The sequence below is a fragment of the Priapulus caudatus genome, unplaced genomic scaffold, assembly GCF_000485595.1.
Source record: "Priapulus caudatus unplaced genomic scaffold, Priapulus_caudatus-5.0.1 Scaffold197, whole genome shotgun sequence".
Classification (NCBI taxonomy): Eukaryota; Metazoa; Priapulida; class Priapulimorpha; order Priapulimorphida; family Priapulidae; genus Priapulus; species Priapulus caudatus.
In genome coordinates, this window is record NW_014577258.1 from 254,373 (window position 1) to 281,789 (window position 27,417).

The following is a 27,417-nucleotide window of genomic DNA, read 5'->3' on the forward strand; positions in this document are numbered from 1 at the left end:
GCATCGCGAGCCCCCCTGACACCGCGCAACTGCCCGCGCACTCACGGATATCGTATTTAAAATCATTCAGTCGCTGTGCTTCAGCAGAAGTGGCATTACATCGCACGCGTAAGCGATACGTGTAAAGAGATGGTAAAATATGAGTTGGGAAATGTCTCGTCGAATTATGTGTGTGCCGTGATCCATACTGAGTTCTTATGATGAGGAGGGCACGCGCTCGCACAACGTGTGTGGTATGTTACAACAAATACAGGAGCTGTTCAGCATGAAGGAACTAGCTGTCAGATGATGAATATCAGCTCATATAAATCGGCAAGGAGAGCACACAGCTGTACGACGGAGTGACGCAGCAGAAACATCCAGCCTTCCGTCCATTAGGTATATAGTTTCTGTTGTTACAGAACTGAGCACATACTCGGAGAAAAGGAGCTGGTAAGGGGGAGAGAGAGAGAGAGAGAGAGAGAGAGTAGAGGAGAGAGAGAGAGAGGAGAGAGAGAGAGGGGGGAGGGGAAACAGACATAACAGACAAGCACAAGGTCAGGCACGAACACGGACGGACGGACGGACGGACAGTCAGACAGACAGACAGAAAGATGCGCGCAGAGAGAGAGAGAGAGAGAGGAAAGAAGAGAGGCTGATTGCCAAGTATTTGAAAGTATTTGAAAGTTATTGAAGACTGTGCCCGTGTTGGCGGCAGACGCACCGTAGCGGCAGTAATCCTTGTTGGATAACCTGTTCTGAAGAAAAGGTTCGCCGACGCAGGCGTAAGTACTAATATTAATAAGTTACACGACTGTACATTCATTTATTTGAGCGTAGTAACTGGAGCCGCTGAGATTTAACGGAACTGGAACTTTACGGAGACTCCGGCAGGCATGATGTGAAAAAGGCTAGCATGCATGCGTTTATTACACTCTTATGGTTTCGCGAGAGACAAGATAAAATACGGCTACGTTTTTGCGAGCCCACTATAGCCACAACAAAACTCGGCGTTGAGATCGAAAAAACTATTTTTGCCATCGTACATTATCTAGATAAACCCGTACATACATTGTCACTTGTTGCATGATAATTTAATCATGAGAGGGGAACAAACAATTTGTAGATTGTTAGTTTTATTTTTATGCATTGCAGCAGGAGTAAATAATGACATTATTTACCCCCTGATTGCAGTCGTATTTTTTATTTGTAAATAACTTATTTAGGGTGAGCTACACTTGAATGATCGTAACGAGTTCTGTAAATGCCATCAAATATTAAATCCTGTCACTGATCGTTAATTTCTACATGAAAGCTTTTATCATCGCGTGCTATATCGTTCTGCTCTACAGCACCGCGAATACGTACCAGATTTGTTGATGGTTGGTTGTTATTATATCCAAGCGATGAAAGAATATACTTTTGAGAAATAACTTAATTGCTTTCTGTGCAGACGCTGTCTCACTACATGAGAAATCTCACGTAAAGTATATATATACTCAACTCGGAAATGATTTCGATCAATCCTATAGAAATATATAGAGATATAGTCTAACTAGTATATTATTTCTATTGTTAATCCAAAACCGTGTCGCTGCTTGAGCACAGACTTGGCATGTGAAAACTTTTACATGCAATTATTATAAGTGACAGACATATCACAGTAGACAATCGGCATGCAATTTAGTGTTGACTATCATTTGTGTACGAATCTTTGCCCTAAGGTGCAAGCTAACACATACGTAGTTCATGTGATCGTTTTTTTTTCATATGGGCGTGGGGGCAATTTTCAGAATGCATCGAAGGTCAATATATATATATTACGAAGGTCTTTGAGGTCGGATGATATTCGCAACAGTGTTTTCGTTGCGAATAAATGAATGAACATGTTTTCTATTATATGATCTTATTTTAGCATTTTACAAAAAACGATTGACGGCGGTGTTCTTATTCGACGTCAATGCGACGGAGACTCGAGACACTCGATGCAACGCACAACCTCCCTTTAGCACACAAACAGTCGGTCGAATTTAGACGCACTTTCTTTGTTAGTTTTAAATTTTGCATACCGCACCCGCTTACAGCTAACGAAGTGCGCCATATGTCTGCAGATGTTCTCCAGGAAGTAAATTCCAGTGCAAGATAGAATCTTTCATGCGATTTCCTGCAGTGAGTGCGCGTTTAGTGTTTATAGCTCTATGTGAACGCAAAGAATTCGGACATGCTATAGGAAATGCCTACGCAATAGATAGAAACTCTCACATCTTGTCTATCCATAGCTAAATAAATAGAAAAACATGTCGCCAGAAACACTGCAGGGAAAATGAGGAAATTCGATATCAGCACTCTATGTCATGTATATTATGTCATTATATATATATATATATATATCATTAAATTTGTGGAATCGAAATCGTGTGCAAATCTGCACATACCCGTACACGGTACTCTTTATTAGGTCCTATGTTGTCCAGCTTTTTTACCTACCAGTCTTACGGCGATTCAACTTCAAGCCGTGCGTATGTATAGAATCATGGCCACACGTGCAGACACACTCAGCGCGACGAACGACTGTAGGCCTATTTGTTATGACGCGCCACGTCTTAACGCAACCATCCTCGAGGTTTGTCTCAGTGGAGATGAAAAGAGACGAAAGCCCCTGCGGTAAAACGCACAATGTGCGTCTACTTAGTTCCCTTCCTGCCAAGATTGAACGCGTAGTAGGTTTAACTACAAACGCGTAGAAGCCATTTCCAGAATAAATTGCTTCGTTTCACGCGGCAAAATCAATGATAGAAAGCAAAGAGCACTTGAATGCAGTAAAGGCATAATGGTGCGAACGTTCTTTGTGCTGTCGTCTCAGTATAAATATTTTCCTACCGTTTATCCGTGCTCGACGCTTGTATATATATATATATATATATATATATATAATATATATATATACATATACATACATATATACATATATACATATATGTATATATTCCAGAGACGTCTGTGACGCGAAAATCCGTAATATTAATCACATTTTATTATTGACTGCCGTTATATAATTGAAGATGCGTTCCTACAGAAAATCTTAAGATTATAATTTATTCCGACGAGTTGCTGATTTTGCACTGCTTCTTGTAGCAGCCTGAGGTTATTATGAATGAATTGTGTAGTGAAGCGGAATTCGTTATAAAGAAATACCACGTGTAAATAAATATCACGTGTAAACCACGCGCGTCCTAGTGACGGCAGCAAGGAAAGCAAACGGCCTACTTAAGAATGCAGATTAGCAAAATACAAGGTAGGCTGGCACACAGATTGACATCGTAAGAAAGTCATTTCTCGGCAGTACGGGTACGCTCAGGCACGTAGGCCGCCCTGTAAGACAAAACATCAATCTCCCTATCTGTGGAAAATAGCGAGAGCGCTCGGTGGCCGGTACGGTCAACGGGCGTGGCTACAGCCATACGCACGTCACATAGGAGGCTAATTGATATAGAAAAAGAGAATAAATACAGAGGGCTTTGGGATAGAAAGGGGAGAACCACCCGGTCTCTCGATCTGTGAGTATGGTTAGACAGCGCTTGGTCAGCGCATGTCTGGCATGTTTTTACCTCCGCCGGGGGCTTGGCGGGGGTTATGTTTTCACCGGCGTGTGTTTGAGTGTTGGTTTGTGGGTTTGTGGGTTTGTTAACATGCACGTTTCAGTTCACTTCCGCTAGGTGCGCTGGCTGTAGACTTACAAACACGCAACCACAGGCTAAGGGGCTACCACAGTCCTCCCCCACCTGCACGCTCGCACTAATCCGGATCCAATTAATTAATTAATTAATTAATTAATTTTTCCACTTAATTAATTAACTAATTAATAAAAAATTCCACATTGAGAGAATTCAGCTGCCTTGGCGGAGGTGCTCTCCGAGTGCTCTAGTCTTGTATATGTTTCGTAGTTTAGATCTTACCGTATTCGTGTACAGTATGCGTCTAAACGTATAAGACTGGTACTTGTATTTGCGTGTGTAAACTCTTTTGAGATATTGCATTACGTATGTAACTAATAACTGGTCTCTGTAAGATTGTGTAAGAATTAAATAGACATTTGGTTGTACGTTATAGTTTCGTGTCTGTCTATTATTTGCGCTAAACCTCGGGGTACCTCACAAGGGTGCCCGCGCCATAGCAGAACCTGGGCAGACACTATACGGTCACGAGCCTCACACACGAGAGTACACGTATATGAGCGAAACTACTTCATTACAACTGGTGCCGTGCTAACAGAAGCTTGGTAAAGTAACATTTAATAGACAGAAACGTTTGTGTATGATATATGTGTTTAATGTATGTCTAATATAGATTAAAAGAATATTTGTTATATTCCTACCTTTAACAAACGTTCTAACGTACGTACAGTACATCAAATACGTTTTCCTCTAAGGGAGGTTTGTTTCTAATAGACGTCATTTTAATTAGTGTTGTTGTTTGTCATATATGTATTCGTTTTCTAATATGACTGTTGTTTTTATGTATACTCGGTATGTCGGTATACAATCCGAGATCTATGTCCGTATACATCTACCACGTAGAGTGTATACATCTACATTCGTCGCGTGTGAGCGCAGAGACGAAAGCCACGTATCACTGCCGTAAGAAATGAACATGAAACCGTAAGTGCACGTTTATGCCTGTGATTGCTGATTGGTGAATCTGCGCATGATCTGTTGATTATTATATAAACCCTTTACCATGAATATACCCTAGGGCTATTAACATTACTTTACCTTTATTGTCAGACGATGAAACTGAGATTTCATTTTTCGACAGTGTTTATGTACCACCTTGTAAAGGAGATACAAGGCTAGTTTTTAGTGTTTTCAGTTGTCGTAATTAAACTGGAAATGACAGTTTTTAATCCGTATGTTTTATGATACTTTCTTCACCCACCCACCCCACCAGCACTATCGCCCGCCTTGTGAGTTTCTCAACTGCGTCGTACAATGCCAATTCATATCTAGATACGTACAGTGGTATCACTCAGGGTAATTAAGAATACCGCAGAAGGTAAGATTAGTTACGCATTTACTTGCCGTAGAAAGGCGAGGTTGGGTGTTGCAGAGCCATGACGAACAGAGAGAACCTAGAATTGCTGCAAATTGTCCACAACGATTTACGAAAGTAAAGGTGAGACGCTAGCGAAAGTCATTAACGGTTAACGAGGTCAGAGAGCCGTCGAATTGCCCCAGGCTTGTACTATCACCAGCGCAGCGAAACTATCACGCCATTCACTAATAAACGTTGGCATATACCAGCTACGGGTTTGAGGGCACCTATGTGGCTATATTTTTTCCTATATACAGGGTTTGAGAAAAGGTCAACCAGGTTGAAGAACAAATAATAAAATGCCACTCACATTTACAGTGCTCATGTCACTGCGATTTGTACCCCCCTAGGGCCCAAAAAACAACCACCCCTTACCGTCTACCTGTTTCATTATGCAACGTACATTTATGCACGCATATTCTGTTATGACGATACTTGAGAGCCGCCTAGTCGACTCCCTCTGATTAACAACAGGTTAGATAAACGGGACTTCATTTGCGTTGGTCAGCCAAGTGCCTTGGTAGGAGGATCACCTACGAAGCTGCTGAAGCCCTGCAACAAGCGCAAAACACTAATCAAACACTGAGAGATAATAGCACTTCGTTATTTTAGTCTTCGTTTATTTTTATTATTATTATGTTTTATTCTTTCCAGCCGTAATACAGTACTACAGCGAGAGTGCTAGATAGAACACGCAGAGATATTATATAAGGGATTTAACTGATTATGCTTTAACCATATAACCAGGCAACCCAACCACTAACCCTCCCCCCATACATTGCATATCGTGAGCAAATTATGTTGTATGATCAGGCGCAGATTCTAACTGATTTAGTATTTTCAGGCATAGAAGTGCACAGGCGTCAGTAACGGCACGTGTTTTTGTTTGTTGTTTACCACCTAATTCTTTTTAGTTTTTGACCTCCCAATGCATGTTTAACTTTTTATGATTTCACTTGTGTGTACTTTTAAAACGTACCATTATGTATTGATTACGACTTTGCACGTTTATCGCAGGCTTACCTTTTTGGTTTCATTGAAATTGCGTTTTATCTATGTTTTTTTTTTCAATCTATATTTCTTTACATTAATTTTCTTTTTGCAACTACGTAATAACGGGATTTTTAATACATGTATAACTTGTACGAAGGCGTCTTATAACACCTTCAACTTTGTTTATTTCGTTTGGTTTGTTGATTATGATATCCACAAACAGTGAATAATCGCATGTTGATAAGTGTTCACAGCATTTCTGTCTCGTCACTACTTCTGCTAACACCGTGGATACAGACTACAACAATGCGACCATACTCAAACGTTTCTAACCTTGGGAAAACACCATGAGCTACGTTACGATTATCCGGTAACTCGGTAACTCACATTGTGCGTTGCATTATAACGTTCACGATGTCTAATCCTTCTCTACTCTTCCACCAAGTCACTACCACACCAGATATTCTACACCGCCAATCAGCCGATTCAGACGACAACGAATCACCATGACAACGCCAACAACGGACACCACCACAACGGACACCACCACCACCACCACGGACACGAGCGCAACCATCAGGAGCCCCGAACCCCGAGGTTTCAACGTCGACAGCATCGAAGCGGCCGATCGAAAATGGCGCCATCGCCTAGCACTCATGGCGGAAATTCGACCAACAAGAGTTCTTGCTGTCGCCCCGATGCCACGTTCCAGCACATCTACCCTTCCACCCACCACCTCCTTCACCCCTCCCCCCACACGTTCCTCACCACAAACCCAGATTCCCACCCCAAACTATACCCCTACCTCCCCTTCCCCCTCAGACGGACCCAACCGGACACCCACATTCCCACTCACGAATATATCTCCTACTATATTCCCCCTACACCTACACGCAACCCCAAGAGCGACCCCCACCCTGCTACTTCGGCTTCGGCCGCCCGGACCCAGCGTACACCTGGACTGCCTACTACGACCACATGGAGTCCTGGCATCGACGCAGATACGACGTCTTGATGTTATGGAGTGAGGAACTCAGACGATACATCGTCCGAGCGCGGCCCTAACCACCCAACATCAGACAGTTGAGACCAGACCACTAACACGGAGAAGCCCCACGGAGAAGCCCTACGGAGAAGCCCCACGGAGAAGCCCCGGAGAGGCACCGACGGAGCCACGGAGTTACTCCCACGGACAACTAAAGACGACGGATTAAATAAGGAATAGTTAGGCCTATTTAAGTTTTTGGAAGCAAGGATTAACACACTATTTTTCACACAAAAAAGGGCATAAAATAAATAACAACGTACAATATAACCTTTAAGTTCTTTGCTATAAAACATAGCTCTTAACTTTTCATGAGTAGGGGAGTAATGTAGTAAAGCGAAATTCGTTATAAAGAAATAATTAAGAATGTAAACCACGCGCGTCCTAGTGACGACAGCAAGGAAAGCAAACGGCCTACTTAAGAATGCAGATTAGCAAAATGCAAGATAGGCTGGCACACAGATTGACATCGTAAGAAAGCCATTACTCGGCAGTACGGGTACGCTCAGGCACGTAGGCTGCCCGGTAAGACAAAACATCAATCTCCCTATCTGTGGAAAATAGCGAGAGTGCTCGGTGGCCGGTACGGTCACCGGGCGTGGCTACAGCCATACGCACGTCACATAGGAGGCTAATTGATATAGAAAAAGAGAATAAATACAGAGGGTTTTGGGATAGAGAGGGGAGAACCACCCGGTCTCTCGATCTGTGAGTATGGTTGGACAGCGCTTGGTCAGTGCATGTCTGGCATGTTTTCTTGTATATGTTTCGTAGTTTAGATCTTACCGTATTCGTGTACAGTATGCGTCTTAAACGTATAAGACTGGTACTTGTATTTGCGTGTGTAAACTCTTTTGAGATATTGCATTACGTATGTAACTAATAACTGGTCTCTGTAAGATTGTGTAAGATTTAAATAGACATTTGGTTGTACGTTATACTTTCGTGTCTGTCTATTATTTGTGCTAAACCTCAGGGTACCTCACAAGGGTGCCCGCGCGCCATAGCAGAACCTGGGCAGACACTATACGGGCACGAGCCTCACACACGAGAGTACACGTATATATGAGCGAAACTACTTCATTACAATTGTCTTTGGAATGAGCAATCATGTACCTGAGGTATACTGGACGCGGGGAACTGATTGCAGAAACACGTCAGTAAATCCACGTAGATTAAACTGTATAATGCGATAGATGTACATTACGCGTAGGAGCCTATCAATGATGACTCGTCCGACGTTTTGGCAGCTGGCTGCATATTTCTTAAAGGACAAGTGTCGTACTCGGCAGCAAAAACTTCAAAAAACAATTGTTTATATACGTTACTTTAGTTGGTAGCTCGAAGAATGAGTGGCCCATGTCTAAGAAGTATTAATAAAACAGAAACCACAGAAAAGTGAGCACGTGAAAGTATCTCACTGAAAATGCTTGGCTTATAATAGAAATTTTATTTACGGTGATTGAACACGCCATTTTGAATAGAAAACCCTCACTCATTCATTTGAAAGATTGCGTAAGAGCTTATTTTCGTATCGTATAACGAGTGACCATGATATACAAAATAAGTATTAGTACGCGAAGTATTAAATTAAAAATCAAGTATTAAAACGAATTTACGTATTCCCGTTGTCGTAATGCGGGGGTATTATTGTATAATAGTTGTACAGTAGTAGGTGTATAACGGGAACTTGTATAGTGTATATAGCTTCTTACATGCGTTCGAGGTTTATACTGTACTATACTGTAAGGAACACTACTAAACTACGTTCTCTGTTTCAAAGACTGTAATTCAAATAACTCATAGTATTTGTATTTCACTTCCATTACATAGCTGGGGCTCTTTAATTAGTTTGTTCTGCAGTGGATCGAGCAAGCTTGACTTGGCGTTTAATCTGAGCTGGATCTGAAAGTGCATTAAAATGCAGCCTCAATTTGTGTGTATTACGATTACATCACATATTTGAAATTGCAACATAATACTCTGTCTAGAATAACTTCTTCAAATGGAATGGGGATTTTGTCATGAATGACACATTGACATGTTTGTTCGCGTCTTTGTGCGTGTAGACTGGGGCATGCTGCATTAGAAATTGAACGCGTCATCTAGAACATATAGAATTGTGCTCACTAGAGAAAATGAGACTAGCATGGAGTGGAGCCCTCAGAACATAGGATTTAGGGGGCTCTGGGGATCGGGTAATACTTTTGCCTCGGTTGCTGCATGTTTCTTGCGCAAGGCATTATTTTTTATCCTATTTTGATTGCTTAGAGCGGCGGGTAAGGCTAACAACCTTATCACGTAGCTTTGCCGTGTCAAACTTGTTACAGAAATCACCGCAACACGGTTGCCGAGACTCTGTGTGCCACGAGAAGCCAGCATTAAACATGAAAATGGAAGCAAAGAAACCATTTATGCCAATTAATGCAGAAAGTGATTAAACAATGCACGTATTGCCGAATACGTTCACGTACATTAATGTTTAATTACGAACATTATCGTTATCGTTACAGCGCGACATCCTTTGCCTAAATTAGCGCTTGCCTTATCTAATACTATTCGCATTAACGTGCGCCCAGTAAATCCTGACAAGCGAATTTATGCGATGCGTGAGATGTTTTTAGTAGGGTTACGCATAGCTCTAGTACTATAGCTAGGTTACGCACATGAAGAATCATGCTGGATGTGATTTACTAGACTGCAATATACGATTTTAGGTTTATACGACGAAATTTAATAGTAGTTTCGTTCTTTACGATGTCAGGCGCATTTCAGCAGGGGTTGTTTAACTATCGCGCGGCCTTTGATTATGAAATTCAGTATGAGTGCGATCGTTAGAAACACAAAACGCCTAGCTGTAAAATAATACTGTTTATATACGCGGCCCTTGTTTTAATTAGAGAACGTGTGATAAGTCAGAGTGAACGTATTAAATTGTATCATAGATCCATCGTCGGTATTTGGCGTTCGTTTTTCAGGATTGTCGGAGAGGAAGAGAGTGTATCCTCGGACGTAAGGAAGAAAGTTTAGTTATAGACGAATACTAACGGCTGGTATCAAAACTAAATAACAACGAAACTTTGTAGATAGAACTGAATTTGTCCACATTCGCAATTCAGGTGCCAAAGGCATGAAAATTCTGAAGCAATGCGTGTTATAACCGTATGACGAGTGTGGGTGGATTTCCTTTGGTATGTCGTCTAATATAGCCTGTTGTCCTGCCTTCATACGGAGACAGAGCCGGCGTAAATGCTTTTCTTGAGACGGACCACGTGTCAAACAACACATTAAAAAATATAGTTTTCTAATTTGATTAATGAACTTGAATGACCTTTATGCTATCGGTGTTGATTATTAGTTCTTGCACGCACAGAAAGAAATCTGCGGCTACCGTTACGCGTTTCGTATTTAACAAGTTTTAAATATCGATTCTGATTCCTAATAAGGATCGTATCGTCGAGGGCAAAGTGAACGTAATCAACATCAGTTGCGTTAGCTCGAAGCTCTAATCGACTCTACGGCGAAAATTCAGCTCAGCTCGTTTCAACGTACTCGTGCGCCACCTCTCTGCATGCTAGGTTATGTAGCCCTCATAACCAGATAAGCAGATACGGCCATGTTATATGGTAAACGCGCGCACACACACAGTTAGCTCTGTTTGGCTACACATATTATAGCCAGCATTGAATCTTTCAAGCGCGCCGGATACGGCAGCACTATACGGCCGGAGGACATTTCTGCGCTGTGTAATAATGGAACTGTATAATCGATAGGTGACAAAAGAATTTCTTTTATGCGGCATCTTTTTAGCGCCGAAGGGCAACCAGAAGCTTTGTGTTGCTCATTGGGTGTTGATCTGCATGCCGCTGTTATACGGTTAACCGATCTAAATCGCAGACAGTTTAGCCATGGCTGTCTGGGAGGCTTCACTTTCCGCAACCGCGCTTTTGCGGATTTACGGTCACAGACACATGATGTTGACTGTCAGGATCAAGGTCACCACCCAGCGCCCGAGATCCGACGCTCGTCGGCCGATATGTATTATTGCTCGAATATTTACATCTTGCTAGTCGAACTCGATCCTAACCAGTGCAAAAAAACTCTCTTCGTTCACTAGTAGTGTGTCATCATCGGTCATCCAGCCGTGTAGTAGATTCCACGTTGGCGGAACAGGTCGCGGCCTTTTCGCACGGATCAGTTTCCCTAAATCGATAATGGCAAAAGGCGAGCGCTACTCGTGCCACACGAGGGCTCTACGCGGGTGGGGAAGAGGAATTACGTTGGAGGAGGTGTAGAAATACATGCAACAGCGGCAGGGGAGATCTGCCAGTAATGTTATCAGCAGATATACGCGCGAACCACGTACGTAGATTCTTTCCCGTGTGAATCACGTGGAGTGGAGCAGGCTAGGGTCCCTATATCAGGCGTATGCATAGCGCGTGAGAACACATGAATCACATGTGCACGTACACGCACGTACACGCACGTACACGCGGGTACACGCACGTACACACAGATGCACGCACGTACACGCGGGTACACGCACGTACACGCACGTACACGCGGGTACACGCACGTGCACGCGGGTACACGGAGATACACGCCCGTACACGCGGGTACACGCACGTACACGCAGGTACACGCACGTACACGCACGTACACGCGGGTACACGCACGTACACGCGTGACACGGTACACGCACGTACACGCACGTACACGCGGGTACACGCACGTACACGCGTGTACACGCACGTACACTTGGGTACACGCACGTACACGCAGGTACACGCACGTACACGCAGATACACGCACGTACACGCGGGTACACGGAGATACACGCACGTACACACGGTACACGCACGTACACGCAGATACACGCACGTACAATCGGGTACACGCACGTGCACTCGGGTGCACGCACGTACACGCACGTGCACGCGGGTACACGCACGTACACGCAGGTACATGCACGTACACGCGGGTACACGCACGTACACGCAGATACACGCACGTACACGCGGGTACACGTACGTACACACGTACACGCGGGTACACGCACGTGAACGCACGTGCACGCGGGTACACGCACGTACACGCGGGTACACGAAGATACACGCACGTACACGCGGGTACACGCACGTACACGCACGTACACGCGGGTACACGCACGTACACGCGGGTACACGCACGTACACGCGGGTACACGCACGTACACGCAGGTACACGCGGGTACACGCAGATACACGCACGTACACGCGGGTACACGGAGATACACGCACGTACACGCGGGTACACGCACGTACACGCAGATACACGCGGGTACACGCGGGTACACGCACGTGCACGCGGGTACACGCACGTACACGCACGTACACGCACTTAGCTGGGAAACGCCGGCGATTTGCGTCCGGTTAGCGAACGTACCGCGCGTACCGCCCTTCCGTCATGCCTCTGTGCGCATGTGCAGTAGGTATACGTTGATTGGCGATAGACGACCCTCGGCAAGTGCTCGATTGACGAGCCTCGGCAATTGCTCGATAGGACGAGCCTCGGCATTGCTCCATTCCATGATTCAATACGCCTATACGTGCCTTTGATTTGTCAATTCGTCAATTGTCAAATCGTCAATTCGCGCGCATTCAATTTTGCAATTCGTTATTTAATTGGCTCAATTGACGTTTGAATGATTAAACGACTGTTCAATTGAACAATCATCGATCAATTGAACGTTTGAATGATTAAATTGACTGTTCATTTAAACAATCAATCGATCAATTGAAAGTTTGAATGATTAAATTGACTGTTCAATTGAACAATCAATCGATCAATTGAACGTTTGAATTTTGACACATCCCCTTCCATAGTATTCCGCGTAGAATTGTGCATGTGGGCTAATGTACGTGCGTGCGTGCGTGTCTGTGTGCGTGCGTGCGTGCGTGCCTGTGTGCGTGAATTTCTGATGTGGTATGTTGTCGGTTCTTGCTGACTGCCGTTTCTTAATGCGTTATATTTGTGTTGTGGAGAGACTACCTGGCTTTATCTGATACTTACCTACGTCAAGGCTTCATCTCAGGGATCTCATTGTTTAAGCCTATTGTTTGCTCATTAGTACATTAGATGTACCCACGCACCTATCGCTCGCTGAGGTACGCGCCCATACACTCCCTCACGCACAAACACACACGCACACACACACACACACACACACACACACACACACACACACATACACCATACACCCACGACACACCCACACACACATCAGCTACACATCAGCAAACGGCGCGCGCGGCGCACACACGACACACAGCAACAACACACACACACACACACACACACGCACACACACACACACACACACACACACACACACACACACACACACACACACACACACACACACACACACACACACACACACACACACCACCTAGAAGTAATTCACCTACACTTCCATACCTACACACCTCCACCTCGAAGGAATACAGCAATATCTTCCTACCTACTACCCCACCTAAAAGAAATCCACATACACTTCCCTACCTATACTCCGCTGCTTATAATGAATATCCATCTACACTTCCCTACCCACACCCACTCACCTATAACGAATCCACCTACACCCCCTGCCTAATCACCCACCTAGATGAGAAATCTACCCATGGTAATAATATACTAGCCATCCTCATGACGATACCTATGTATTTCTGTGAATCCACCCAACATCACCCACGCTCCCACATGCTACCACACACTATACAACCAACGTCCATCCCCACCGGCGCCCACTGAACTGAATCGTGCAATTACGACGATAACCATGTACGCGCTATCACAACTATACGAACTCATTACCAGCAAGCTGACATTTGCGCGAGCATTGAATTGCTGATGAATCGGTCGGCCATGAGAGCATGCTCTCCGCTGCTCTCTGCGCAAGCAGGATGACCTAGCGCGCAATTCAATTTTGCATATGTGTGATATTTTCAGAAGCAGTAGTGACTACGACTCTACGAGTATTGAGAATGTTAATTTATTTCTGATATTATTAATAATAAGATAATATTATAAATAATTACTCCGTATGCAAGCGACTCGTTTCACAACGGTTCAGCCAATCCACATACGGTCAAGGTCGATTAGACCATAATATATATGCACACGTACGCGTGTAAACACGTATTACACATACGCCTGCAAGCCCGCGTATAATTATGAAAGTACATACAGTACCTCTTCGTTGCTAGCACCTCACTAATGCGACTGGAACTTTAGCCATGAAAATGAAAACCCTAGCGACATTGTGCTAATAGTAATGTAATGAAACAGACTACATATAATAATGTGAAAGTGACCCACACATGCGCGCGTGCGCATCCACAACAACAGCATGCTCGATGCATTCGGACTATACTGCATGATAGTCGCCTCTCCCCCTGGCCTGCGACAATGCGTAAACGAGGCCACGAAGGCAAAGAACGCGAGCTGAACCACAATAACTCAAAGCACCGCCAAAAAATCAATGATTGCGCAGCACGCGAGATGTAGGGACCCCGTGGAACCTATACGCGATACGCGGGACGGCAGCAGCCACTACCATGCATGTCTTCACGCATTACTTGGCTTGTAATTTCGCTGATTCTTTGAGCATCCCGGCCGTATGCGATGATGCGTCGTTGCTCCGAGCTGTCGCCTTCCGATGCAGGTCTTTCGTGAACGTGCGGAGCACGAACGAGTAGAACGAGTACAAAGTGCGCTTCTGACCGCCCCATAGTGAGTGCATCGATAACAACTATGTAATGCCATACGTCAACGTAGAGCATATCAGGAACGGACCGACGCGTGCACGATGCACGGTTTTGACGACGTAAGAATTCCAGCTGCATTTAATGCGCCGAATTCACAGTGTTACATAACAGTTGCGCCCACGCCGATGAGGGAAATTACGAAACGACGCCATGTACGTAGTCATTAATCACGGGAGACGACGTTTGCCATGTATGTGAGTTGTTCACACACGCTATAACCACGTGCTTGCTCGCAGGAGAGCCGCCGCCGCTGCTGCCGTCCGCGATGAAGGCGTTCAAGCAGATACTTGTGAGTGTTGACGACAGTCGGCCCGCTCGCGTGACGACGCGTACGATGGAGGATGCCGACCACCCCATGTGGCAGCGGAGCACGGCTGATCCCGAGCAACATAGGGTACGTATACGTGCGCGCTAGCCCTCCGCGTGTCGTCATAGCTGCACTGTCGAGCGATACGTGGTAAAGCAGTCGTTCTTAACCTTTTTGGCCCCACGACCCCATCAGACATTTTTTGTCAGTACCGTGAACCCGTAATAACCCAGTAGTAATCTGGCTTCTAATCAATTGTATTAATCGCATGGTTATATAGCTGTTATAGGTCATATACTACCCAAATAGCCCCATAATCGTAAAAGTCACATTCTAATTAAACGTAAAATACGTTAAATATCGGTCTGTCTCTATCTGGTTCTTATGCAACAGATTTCCTGCTACATAGTTTTGTGAGTAAGATATGCTTAGAACTTATTCCGATTCCAGGGACGCTCGCTAATCCTGGGCTGTTTCATCGTAATTTAGCGGCTATGTTTAATTTCATCAAGTCTTGATTTCATGGTATCATTCCAGTTTTTTATTTCAGCTATTAAAAAAATTATAGGAGTATAGTTGGCGGCAATGTCCCCTACGTTCAAGTAGTACCTGAGCCTTAGCCATTATTCAACCTATGAACTTAATTAACACCTAATTTAGCCACTCATTTTATGCGATAATGCTTTGCGATTGCTAGATACTGTTACAACAGGGCTTCTTTGTTGGCACTTCCGTTGCGTCAAGCCTCATGAACGCGCTGGAGTCATTGAAAGTCTACGGGCGGAAATCATGGCTTCCGTCTTTCCGAAAAATGGGCTGAAACCCTCAAAAGACCGAGTGACGTTTTAACAAACAGAGTGGATAACAGATCTAAAACCGAACACGATGAAAAGCTCGCAAAAACTAGCCGCGCGTTTGTGCAAGCTGCCGTAATACAACGAAAATATTGACATTAGCCTCACGGAGTTTTTCAGCGTGTTTTCTAGCATGCGCACATACTCACAGGCCCGCTCGCACGTACATACAAACAGTCTGTCATGATCAGTCACTCCCTCCTCCTATTATTTCCCACTAGTTTGCGTATTTGGTATTTAGCCTCCTCATTTCTCCCCCTTTCCCCTTTCCTCTTTTCTATGTCCCTCTTTATACAACCTAGCTCTCCCCCTCTTCTATGTTCTCATATTCTTCGTTTCTCCCTAAACTCTCTGTTTAGTATATGTCAATAATCCCTGTCTCTCGCACATACTCTCTGGTTAATGTCGTTAACTCTGCTTTCACAAATCAAGCTCTAGTTATTAAGTTCTATTGCGTGTTCGTGTAGAACCAGCTTACATTGGTGAAGGCTCAGGTGGCGCCATCTATAGTCCAATTGATCAGCCTATATGGGACGAGATCACTATTATAATTATTCTCAACAGAATTCTATAATTAGGATTTAAAATCAAAGAAGAAGAAGATAGCTATTAGGACAATTACTGGATGCAAGGCATTATTAAAGCTAAATAGGCATGCGCCTCATCTGTGTTTTGCAATTTTTTGACAGACGTTTTAACAACCGAGTAGAGACCAACATTTTTTTTAAATGATTCAAAATTCCCAGTAAGTATATCCGCTTATCATGAAATTCATGCCATCCTCAGCCACATGTGCCAGCCTAACTATTGCTGCCACGAATGCTGGCAACAGCTTAAATATACCGGCTGCTGTTCCTCCGTTTAGCCGGCAGGGGAACGCGACGTGACAAATACCGTAATACTACAGCCGGCGAGACTAGTGGTCACGAGTCACATGGCGGCTTTCCCCCAGCTCCGTGGCCGCGGCCTTATCATGAACCAACCCGCCCTCGAATTAGTTATTATATTTTTAGCTTGTTTAACTTCTGACAGCTACATTTTAATGAGTAAGTTTTTCTCTTCGCCGCAAATTTGTCTTGCAGTTTGATAGCGCTCGGCAAACACCATTGCCAGCTGTCTAGAGGTTTCCGTCACTATGTACATACACTAGAACTCGGAGTTATCTTCTGCTCCAAAACCGCAAACAGCAGCAGTCGCAGCAGCAGCAGTAGTAGTAATGTTGTATAGTAGTAGCCCTAGTATTAGCCGTAGCAATACCGGTAGCAGTAGTAGTAGTAGCTGTAGTAGCAATAGTAGGAGCACTGGTGGCAGAGCTGCATAGCAGATGTAGTAGTAACAAATATTGCGCATGTTTTTATACTGCGGTATAAAATAAATATTTTCTACCTGAATAATGTTGTTTTAATAAACATGACACCCGTTTATGTTTCTTTTATCACTGTGACTGGTAAACACGATTTAATTTGGTGACAGTTCGCCTCCATTGTTTGCAAAGACAATGAATGGTTATAATAATGGCATGTCAACGTCAGATTCTATTTGTATCCCTGATTCTATAGATTCTATAGATTCTAACAGATTCTATTTGTATTGCTGAGTCCCTTGATATTTTATAGTCATTTCTCAATTCGACATTATGAATATTTGCTTTTTTATATTGATGTATGTTTCTCGGCTTTATTTTATTAATGCAGATATTTTTCTCAAGTTTAGAAGGTAAAACATTTCCCTGTTTATAACGTTGATTTTAAATTTGCCAAGATGAAACCAATATTAAGTGGTTATAATTATCAACTTTATCTGTGACATTCTCACATTTCTTTTATAACCTACAAAAAGCGCAATTACCAGCTATTCTATGCCATTATTTTATTAACCGCAATCATTTATATTAGGTGCTTTCTGTAGCATACGCAAGGATACTTTTTATACACCATGCTAAACTTAGACAGCACGCATATCTATATATAGATATATATCAATAGTACATAATAGGAGATTATCTCCTATTATGTACTCTTGATATATATGCCGTTGCCTATGACTTCAGGTTTTATCACGATGGGCATTTATTTGCCATTGGCGGCCACTAAGCTAAAAAAATATTTCTATCCAATAAACCAGCCAGATTCACTTTTCAATGCCATCGATAACGTTACCTTGCAAGGCACAACATATATTTTGTTGAATTAAATAATATTCTGTTTTAGTGAAAGCGATTATTTATGTTTTTTTTACACTGAAAAGTATGTTTGTTGAAATGTTTCGTGTATGCATTATTGGGTCGCCACACGAATGCTCACGGGAAGAGCCATCACCCCAGCAAATAGAACAAAAAGTCCAGTTTCCGATAATAACAAGAAATCTCGTACAGTCTGTTTCGTCAAAGAGATAAAACCGTATCCTTTGAACACATCCGCCAAAGATCTCATTATTTCACCTGTCTCAGCGTGGCTTGGCAGATTTAGGAGTTTAATACCTTTAGGAGCGCTGCCGCGTAGTCTCCGTAATCGGTGTCCACGTAATCACTGAAAACACGCACGCTTTCTGCTGCCAGATGGCGCGCGCAACCGGCATATTGCTTTTACCATTATTGAATTGTCTGTGCAAAGCATAGGGATGCGAAGATGTTCGGGCATAAATAAACACACGAACTGAAAGGTTATATGACAATTAGTGTCATAGACGCTTTAAGAACTTGTATTTTTTAATGCATTGATTGGTTCATAGGAAACATTTTAGCAATAGGCAAATACAATATCCAGTCAAATGTATCCTGAGCACTCGTGTGGTAAGCCTCTAGTGAGAGGTATTCGGTCAACATGCGTACGGGAATATAATTGAAGGCCCCTGTAGGCATACACCACTCCCATACTCACTCATGCTCGCACATATGCATATAGTAGCAATTTCTATTGGTAATTTTAATTTTAATTATTAATTAAGCTCCTATTTACACTGTCGTCGTTATTAACGTCGATTTATACAACTGTATGTCGTTACAGGGGAAAGCACGACTATGTTCCGCTGATGATCCGCCCTTGTACCCCTTTGAAAGCAACGTCAAAACTGCGTCAGCTTGCGAGGAACCAGACCTGATATCGATCCGGAACGGCAGATATGGATACGGAGGTGTTGCACACTCCAGGTTTCCGCCGTCCGACAGTTGTCCGGCGCTGTCTTACACTCACCCAGCGCAGCCGGTGACGCAAATCAGTCACAGCAGTTCGTCGAACCGGATTAACGACAGTGCGCGGCAAGCGTCGCCACCCACCGCTAAGGAAGTTAGGCGTGATGGCCACGAACACATTACGTCATCTGCTGCGACAAAAAACAGGTGGCCGAGGCAATGGAAGCACGTGGCTTTTGCGAGCATAACGGATGAATCGACGGAGAACACCAGTTGCTCGTCATTAGAGAAAATGCATGGGTAGATATTTTAGAGAACATTTCTCATTTATCGTTAAACATTTAGACCATTTTCAGCCATATTTAGAATTACATAGGGCAACGAGGGGGAAATAGATCGAGAGAGGTGTGGAGATAGAGAGGGATTCAAGAAAGGGAGACAAGTAGAAAAGTTGATATGATTAGACTCAGTCAGACAGAGTGACGGATGACTGGCGCACATACGGGTAGACAAAGGGTAAGACTTGCAGACTAGCCAAGCGACAGACAGATACAAGCGCAAAGAGACCTAGTGAGGCGGCCACAAACGCGAAATGTACTCGGAGAAAGGGCAGACAGACGGGGCGACATGTGCGCGCTGGCAATGAGATTTTTTTGTTACCTAATCGATACAAACAGTTCGGTATTATCAGGTTATCAAGAGTACATAATAGGAGATTTCCTAAGAGGAGTCTCCTAGTATGTACTCTTGGTATTATGTCAGTAGTAGTAGTACGTGCGCGAGAAAACGTTTCCAAAAACACGGCGGGCAGACATGCTTTGGCGCAATTTTACCATTCATCCACTCAACTCGGAAGTTTGTTTAGTCGTGTCACTGTAAAAAAACGATCGCGGAAGATGTTGACGGCTGCCTTGATCTGCCGCTGCCGGATGGGGAAGCGGGAACAGCTACATACAGCGATGAAAGTTGCAGCGTTGATTGTGTGCGCAGGCGCGCTCGTGTGAGTGCGTGCGTGCGTGCGTGCGGCCGTGCGCCCACCCACCCGTGCGATCGTATGGGCATGTGTGTATTGGGGGTACGTGTGCGCGTGCGTGCGTGCGAATGCCTTTAATGGGTCTACGTGTTTCTAGTGTATAGGCGCGCGCGTGTATATGTTAGTGAATGCGTTTATTTGGTCTATACGCGCTTGCGTGCGTGTGCGTAAATGCGTGTATGGCTTGTGTGCGTGTTTGTGTGTGTGCGTGCGTCCGTGCGTGCGTGCGTGTGCGTGTGTATGTGTGTATGCGTGCGTGCGTGTGTGTGTGAGTGTGTTCGCGTGCGTGTGTGTGCGCGTACGTGTCTTTGTATGTGTGTATTTGTGTGCGTGCATGTGTGCGAGTGTGTGTGTGTGTGCGCGCGCGCGTGTGTGTGTGCGTGTGTGCGTGCGCGCGTGTGTGTGTGTGTGTGCGCGCGCGTATGTGTGTGTGTGTGCGTGCGTGTGTGGGACTGTGCGCGCACACATGTGTGCGAGTCGAGGCACGCGCGCGCGTGTGTGTTTCCTTTTCATAATAATGCTGAATAATGTGTGATCCTCGGCATACAGTGGTATAGAATACGCGTACGCTCGCAAATGCCTCTGCCGTTCTCTCGCATGAAATGTTGCCAGTGTAATCACGTGGATTAAATATCTGCGCTAAATTAAGCTATGCTGCTGTTCACTAATGCGTGAACACGTGCGTGAGTACGAGCGCACGAGGGAAGCTACGAGGGTAGCACGAGGTAACCCCACAACCTCATAAAGCATATCCTTTCAGTGGGGGAGCCAGGATTTCAATGAGGGTGGTGAGAAACAGGCGGGGGGCATGGGGGTCCTCCCCCCGAAAATTTTGAAAATGATTGATTGATGTACAGGGTGGGGGCATTCATTATTGAATATGTAGGGGGTGTGTGTGACCACCGCTGGGATGAGGGCGACAGCAAAACTCTTTCTTGGAATTGTGAAAAAGCTGCAAAAGGGTTGTAACCTGGTTTGCTACTCAATTACATAATTTAACCCATGCATCAGGTGCCTTTTTGTACAGCCGCGCGAATATTATACTTCGCAATAATTAATTGGTATATGTGTAAAAATATTCTTAGTCCAACACAGGGACTTGGCTAGCCACCCAATCTACCCCCCCCCCCAAATCTGCCACTGCCTTTATAGACCAAGGCTCACTGTCGACGAAAAGGATAAATTGACTTCATTTAGTCATTTCGTATCATCGATTTCGCTCTAATGTTCCCATGCAGTGCTTTTTTATTCTGTCACCCACAATACACTGCACCTGCACTAGGCACAGGTACATGCGATGTACGAATAGATATCGACATATGTGCTTTAAAAATGCAAGAGTTGCGAGATGTCAAACAATGGCGCCATGACGCGACGCATTTTTGTTGTCTGGGTGCTATAATGTATAATAATATACATACAGCAGCGCGTGATGATCAAGCGCAAGCGTTTCCATTCATATATCGCGCTAGAATAATATTTCGTTTCGCGAAAATTATATGGCTGTTGTTTACGTGCGTGTACGCACGTGAAACAACGTTATGCCTATAATTAATCTAACGATAGCGCGATGCACCGATGGGTCACGCCTCTGTCGTATTTTCTCACGGTAATGTGGATAAAATTGCCGCAATTGCACTAGTTCGCGTTAGGAGTCATGCATGCGAGCAATACACCGCATGACGCGCGGGGCGCAGACAGCTACGTGGAATTGAACAGGTTTGTAGTCATACGTATTGAAACTGTGTGTTGGCGTGTGCGTTACTGTACGGCAGTTGGCTATGTGGCAATGCATTGGACAGTGAGCCGTGTAGTGCAGAGTATAGGCGATAGACAATGTCGTGGTGGGACTTTAACCGAACCCCCGCCTCGAATAATAACAATAACGGATACACACCCGCACGCACGCGCCCACTCACGCACGCGCACACGCATGCATAAACGCACGCACACACACGTATATCGCTCACGCATAATTGGTCTATTATTACGTAAACATCGGCACAATGTCATGAGGTTTTATTGCGGTTGCTCCCAGTTGCACGATGCATGGGAACAGTAGCACAAAAGGGGACAGCTGCGCTTGTCCGTATCTGTGCGTGTTTTTGTAGACAGCGTTGTCTATGTGTGCGTCGTATATCTGAGCACTGTTGACATGATGTTTGTAGGGATGCTGGAGATCGGAGTAGCATCGTTGCAGAGGAGACCACGCACCTTCTGAGTTCAGGTATGCGCATCTACTTTCACGTATGCTTATTAGCAATATTCACGACAAGCGAAGAGCGTGGTTGTTGTTCTATAAAATTATATATATGTGGTTGGTGTTGTTGTATGTTTATTTATTTAAATCACACAGCTGCAGTATTCTATTAGTATAGAGATCATAACTCACGCAAGAATTCAGTGCATTTGCGGCTAATTTTATATAACGCGCGATTTATTTGCACAGGATTTCTATGGCTTCTCGCGGTCGCGGTCACATAGAATCTATCATTCTGTATCGTATCATCCTTTCGGGGAGAGAAGGGAAATCACTGCGAACTATAGATTGTGGAATATGGCGGAAAACCCGCTAATCCGGTGTCCACGCCGTTATTATAATATGTATTGTTTGGCACTTTCACCGCAATGTGTCCACATTAGCGTAAAGCGCATAAGTTTGCGACGCAATTTTGTCCGCCATGATGTGGTCTCGATTAAGACGAGCGTAACTACCATGGACCGTAAGGAAATTAAGGACGGAGACAAATCTGTAAAGTCGGGTGCCCACGGGCGATGCTTTGTGGTCGGTCGGTGGATTGATTGTTCGTCTGGGATTGAGAGTGAGCGTCGCTCATGTGCCACGTGTGCGTGTTGGACACGAACATAGGTCGTGGCATCCCCGCGGGCACATTGCCACGTGATGCATGTTAGCAAGGTTTAATCAAACAGAGTGTTCGGAATTTTCAAACGAGACAATTATCGTTTGCTTCGCTCAATTTATCAACTTTAAAGCGGCATTGTCGCACATGCGACAGCCTATCTATAACCGATGTGATCATGATCATCCTTATGTGGTTGAAGTTATAGAATGTAAAAACAAAAAATACGTTTATTAGCAATGTGACCAGTTCACTGTCGAATCACCTCCTCGCGTACGTTTATGCCCACAATATCAATTAATAACACCGACGATGAACCAGCCGGTCAGTGACAAAAATTTATGGAGCGATAATGCAGTGTTAAGCAGTGTTAAGCAGTGTTAAGCAGTGCATTCCAACTAATCGGCTGATATTCGATTGTGTTGGAGTCGGAGTCGGAGTCAAGTCGCCGAATTGGAGAAATAGAACGTGTTCTATTTTGCACGACTCGGACGATTTGCTGACAAAAATCGATAGAGTAAACGCAGCATTATGGGGTTTGCAGAGCGCTTCAAGCGAAATTAAGGGTCGTGTTATAGTTGACGCTGTAAAATTCTATAAAACAAAAACTCCCATTAAAGTATTTAGCAAAACCGTATCATTTGCATTGAAGGAATATTTAAAAAAAAATGAATACATTAATACACTTTCACGAGTCATTGGGTATTGATCTCATTCCATGCCAAAAATATTCATAAAGTTGCGTTTCGTACTGGAGCTATGATTAATTATAAACGCAGCACACATTTAGAATATCGACTTAAATGCCATGAGTTATTCCGTTATCTCCATTCTGCTGATGAATTCTTTGAGCACGTTGATAGATTCTGACGTAGCGGATCTCGCTTTCCATCAAATATAGCAAAGCGATCGACATGGATTTTATAGTTCGATTTTCGTAAAACGACACTCGACCCCCGTACCACGCATGCGCGTTTCTGCGTGCATACGAGGCTAACAATCGGTGCAGCCGTACCTGTGCTTGCCTTTAACATTTTCCCCATGCAGGTTATACATCGACCGTAGTCTCTGTAATCAGCAGGCGACAATTATGGTTGGTGTGTACACCTGTCCGCTGATTCGATTTGCTCCGAACCTCGACAAACACCGTGTTTTCGTGCCAGATTCGCGACATCTCGTGCTGTGCGGTGAACGGGGGTGACGGCTGTGAATGCACTCTCGTAAGCCAACGTGCCGTTAACCGCGATTGCTTCGTATATTTATAACAAGTATATATACAGTATTACAGTGACACGTGAAAAATCATTATCTAGGTAAAATGGAGAATCCCGTATTTACCGAAGAATCGGTGTCGTCGACGGCCACCCCGCCGACGACATCGGCGATGGTTACACTGCACAACGACGGCGCCCGTGCGACAGCCGACCGTACGACGCCTGATTCGGGCGTGCAGGGTTTGCTGCACGTCGACACGGAGAAGGACACGATACGTGCCGGCTCTGCGAGCAGCCTGCTCGAGCTGCCCGACGGTCTGACTCATGAGGAGCGCCAGCTCGAAATAGTACGCTAGATAGGCCTATGCATAGCTCTTGATAGATTATATATTTCACACTGCGAACATAACACTTTCCGTCAAAATAATACGCTCACGTGTGCGGTGGATTTTCGTCGAGTATTTTGACGCATGCATTATTTTACTTGGGTAAAATTACTCACGTGTGCGCCGGGCTTTATTAGGTAAACTGCGCTCTGCAATCACGGTCCGCATTGGTATTATTGCCGAGTGCGAGCAGCGTTGAGATTAAATTTACTGTGCAGAAAATGTCGTGTTGATTAAAGTAAACAGATATTTACTAATGCGTTGCAAAGGCCCTAGACTGTAAAACAATTTATTCAGTGTAATTTCATATGAGTCCGACCAGCTAAAAATCACGATTTCCCCTCTTGCCTATAAACGCAGATCATAATTATGCTAATTAGGGGACTTATTCGACCACGCCACTCCACCTTCCCAACCCGAAACTCCATTTCCACCTTAAACCCACACCATCGCTGATTCAAAAATTCCAGCTGCACCATCAGCAACATGTGTGAAGCCAATGACAGTGCTAACAACACATTTCATAATGTCGCTGCAACTAAAGCAATGGTTGCACGTAATTTTGTGCTCCACGCATGCTGTATTTTATTACGTGTGACATATCAGTACTATGATGCATTATAAAACCCATTGACTAGCCATTAGCAGGCTGCAGCTGATAAAATCTTACCCTTATCTTTAAATGCTGATATACTTAATTCATTTGAAATTATTGCCTGTTGTATCTCCAATATCTGATATATTCTCAATTTTTTTAGCTGCGTGACGTCATCCGAAAGTGTACGAATCCGGATCCTTGCGAGCGACCGACGGCTGCCGAGGTTTTGAACATGCTGAATTTCGTATGAAGACCAACGTCAAGACAAATTTGAGTAGACATACATCCATGCTATGTTAATCGTCATTGCATTTGCTTCATATTAGTTCGTGCAGACAGCTTCGTTCGGACTTCAGGGAAATCACGTGATGTGCGTGAAACACAAGACCTTGATTCTGTCGCATCATTTGTAATATTTACTCCCCTGCTGCTATACTGAGCGATTCATACATAATACAACGTGCCTAGTCATACCTATTGTATTCTAGTCTTGCTCTGGCCACTCGCACAGGATAATTAATCATTTATTAGGTACATCTATTACGTTTCAAACGTTACATGGTAATTAACGGAAGATTTCTCAACTTAATTCCTAGACGGTATGTTTAGTTCATACGATTCGTCCGATAAAGGCATGTCGTAGCTCACGTACGATTCATGCTGTAATGTGAGAGCAACGATATCATTCTGCGGTTGAGCCAAACTGCTGTGACAATTAAATGAAAGGCAAAGCTATCAGGTAACTGCGCCAGTGTCGTTCGTGCTTCCTCTGCATGAAGAATAATAGATGATTGTCAATAGTAAACTACAGTTTTGTACAGATCGATGGTTGTAGCAACCAGCAATCTCAGCGTCTTTCAGTAAATGTGTAACCTTACTTCTATAGTTGGCCCATTGTACACGTACGTATAATATAGATTCTGCGTGCATGTGCATGCGCGCTCGTATATCGGTATATCGTAGAGTAAGAGAGAGAGAGAGGTGAAGCGAGAGAGAGAAAGAGAGAAAGAGAGAGCGAGCGAAGAGAGAGAGAGAGAGAGAGAGAGAGAGAGATCGAATGAGTGAGAGGGAGGGAGAGAGAGAGAGAGAGAGAGAAGGGGGGAGATTGCGTGTGCTGATTTTTGTAATCAGTGATTCATCATATTATCAACATATCGTTATTTTTATCATTAACAAGAGTAATGTGTAAATATATAATTTAGTTTGATTATAGATTAGGCCATTCTCGAATCATTATAGATTTGTATTCATGCGAAACAATAGAGCAGATTAAACAGTAGTTTAGCAATACACCAGCTATTTATTACAATAATTTGCAGCTAATTTTAGCCTTCCGTCATATTTGGTCGTATGTATATTTCCTTTCAATCACGATTTCCCAAGTCAAATATTCAAGCGCGAAAAATAATGGTTTTGCTGTTTTATGATTGTCATTTTAAATTACGACACTTTATACAGATAGCTTGGCATTAGTGCCGCCCGTGTAATCAAGACGACAGAGCGATGGAAGTAAAAATCAAGATTATACAAACTTGTGGTTACTGAAATATTATAATCTTAGTCTTCGTTATTCAGTGTATCTCCCCGTCCTAACTGCTGTGTCGACGTGTCCGGCCTGTGCGTATGCGCCGCTGCCATGGTCGGAGAAGGTGCTCTAATGTTATTACCAGGCATTGTAATTCTGGAATCAGCTTTTCATTGGAAGAAGCTTCTATCAGGTCGCTATCGCATCCCGGCGCGCCTTCAGTGTTCTGTACATCATCCCATGACTCCAGCGCTGCTTTCACGATCCTGCACGGTTTTAAGTTCTATTAATTTTAGTGCTGCTTAATTTAATGCTTGTGAAACATCCCAGTTATGAGCTAAATACGTTCTAATTCCTTAACAAATTAATAATTTATATCTACCGAAAACATTGTTTTAAAATTTACACAAAACGTTAAAATGACATTTACCATTTTGTTATTTTAATATTTAATGAGTACATTCCAGGTGCCTAGATAATCGTTTCTAACGAGGAAAGCTGCTTGTTTATAATAGTAATAATATAATTTAATGCTTATGTGTTTACGCTGGCCAATTATATTCATTTCGCACTGAGGCGTCATCGCGCATATA

The 27,417-nt window shown here is 43.9% G+C and overlaps 1 protein-coding gene across 1 annotated transcript; it reads left to right on the top strand.

The window, feature by feature from the left end:
* On the top strand, nucleotides 1-26,274 carry LOC106807163. The gene is made up of 6 exons (XM_014809430.1): nucleotides 1-378; nucleotides 15,153-15,310; nucleotides 19,083-19,507; nucleotides 22,409-22,467; nucleotides 24,415-24,662; nucleotides 25,460-26,274. The coding sequence occupies exons 2-6, from the start codon at nucleotides 15,182-15,184 to the stop codon at nucleotides 25,547-25,549; spliced, it is 951 nt and encodes a 316-aa protein (XP_014664916.1). The 5' UTR covers nucleotides 1-378; nucleotides 15,153-15,181; the 3' UTR covers nucleotides 25,550-26,274.
* The last annotated feature ends 1,143 nt before the right edge of the window (nucleotides 26,275-27,417 follow it).

Excerpts from the sequence above, each read along its gene's own strand:
- LOC106807163 (XM_014809430.1), top strand. The coding sequence starts at position 15,182 with ATGAAGGCGTTCAAGCAGATACTTGTGAGTGTTGACGACAGTCGGCCC. Across the intron at positions 19,508-22,408 it reads TCATTAGAGAAAATGCATGG|GGATGCTGGAGATCGGAGTA; the intron begins GTAGATATTTTA and ends TGATGTTTGTAG. Across the intron at positions 24,663-25,459 it reads AGGAGCGCCAGCTCGAAATA|CTGCGTGACGTCATCCGAAA; the intron begins GTACGCTAGATA and ends CAATTTTTTTAG.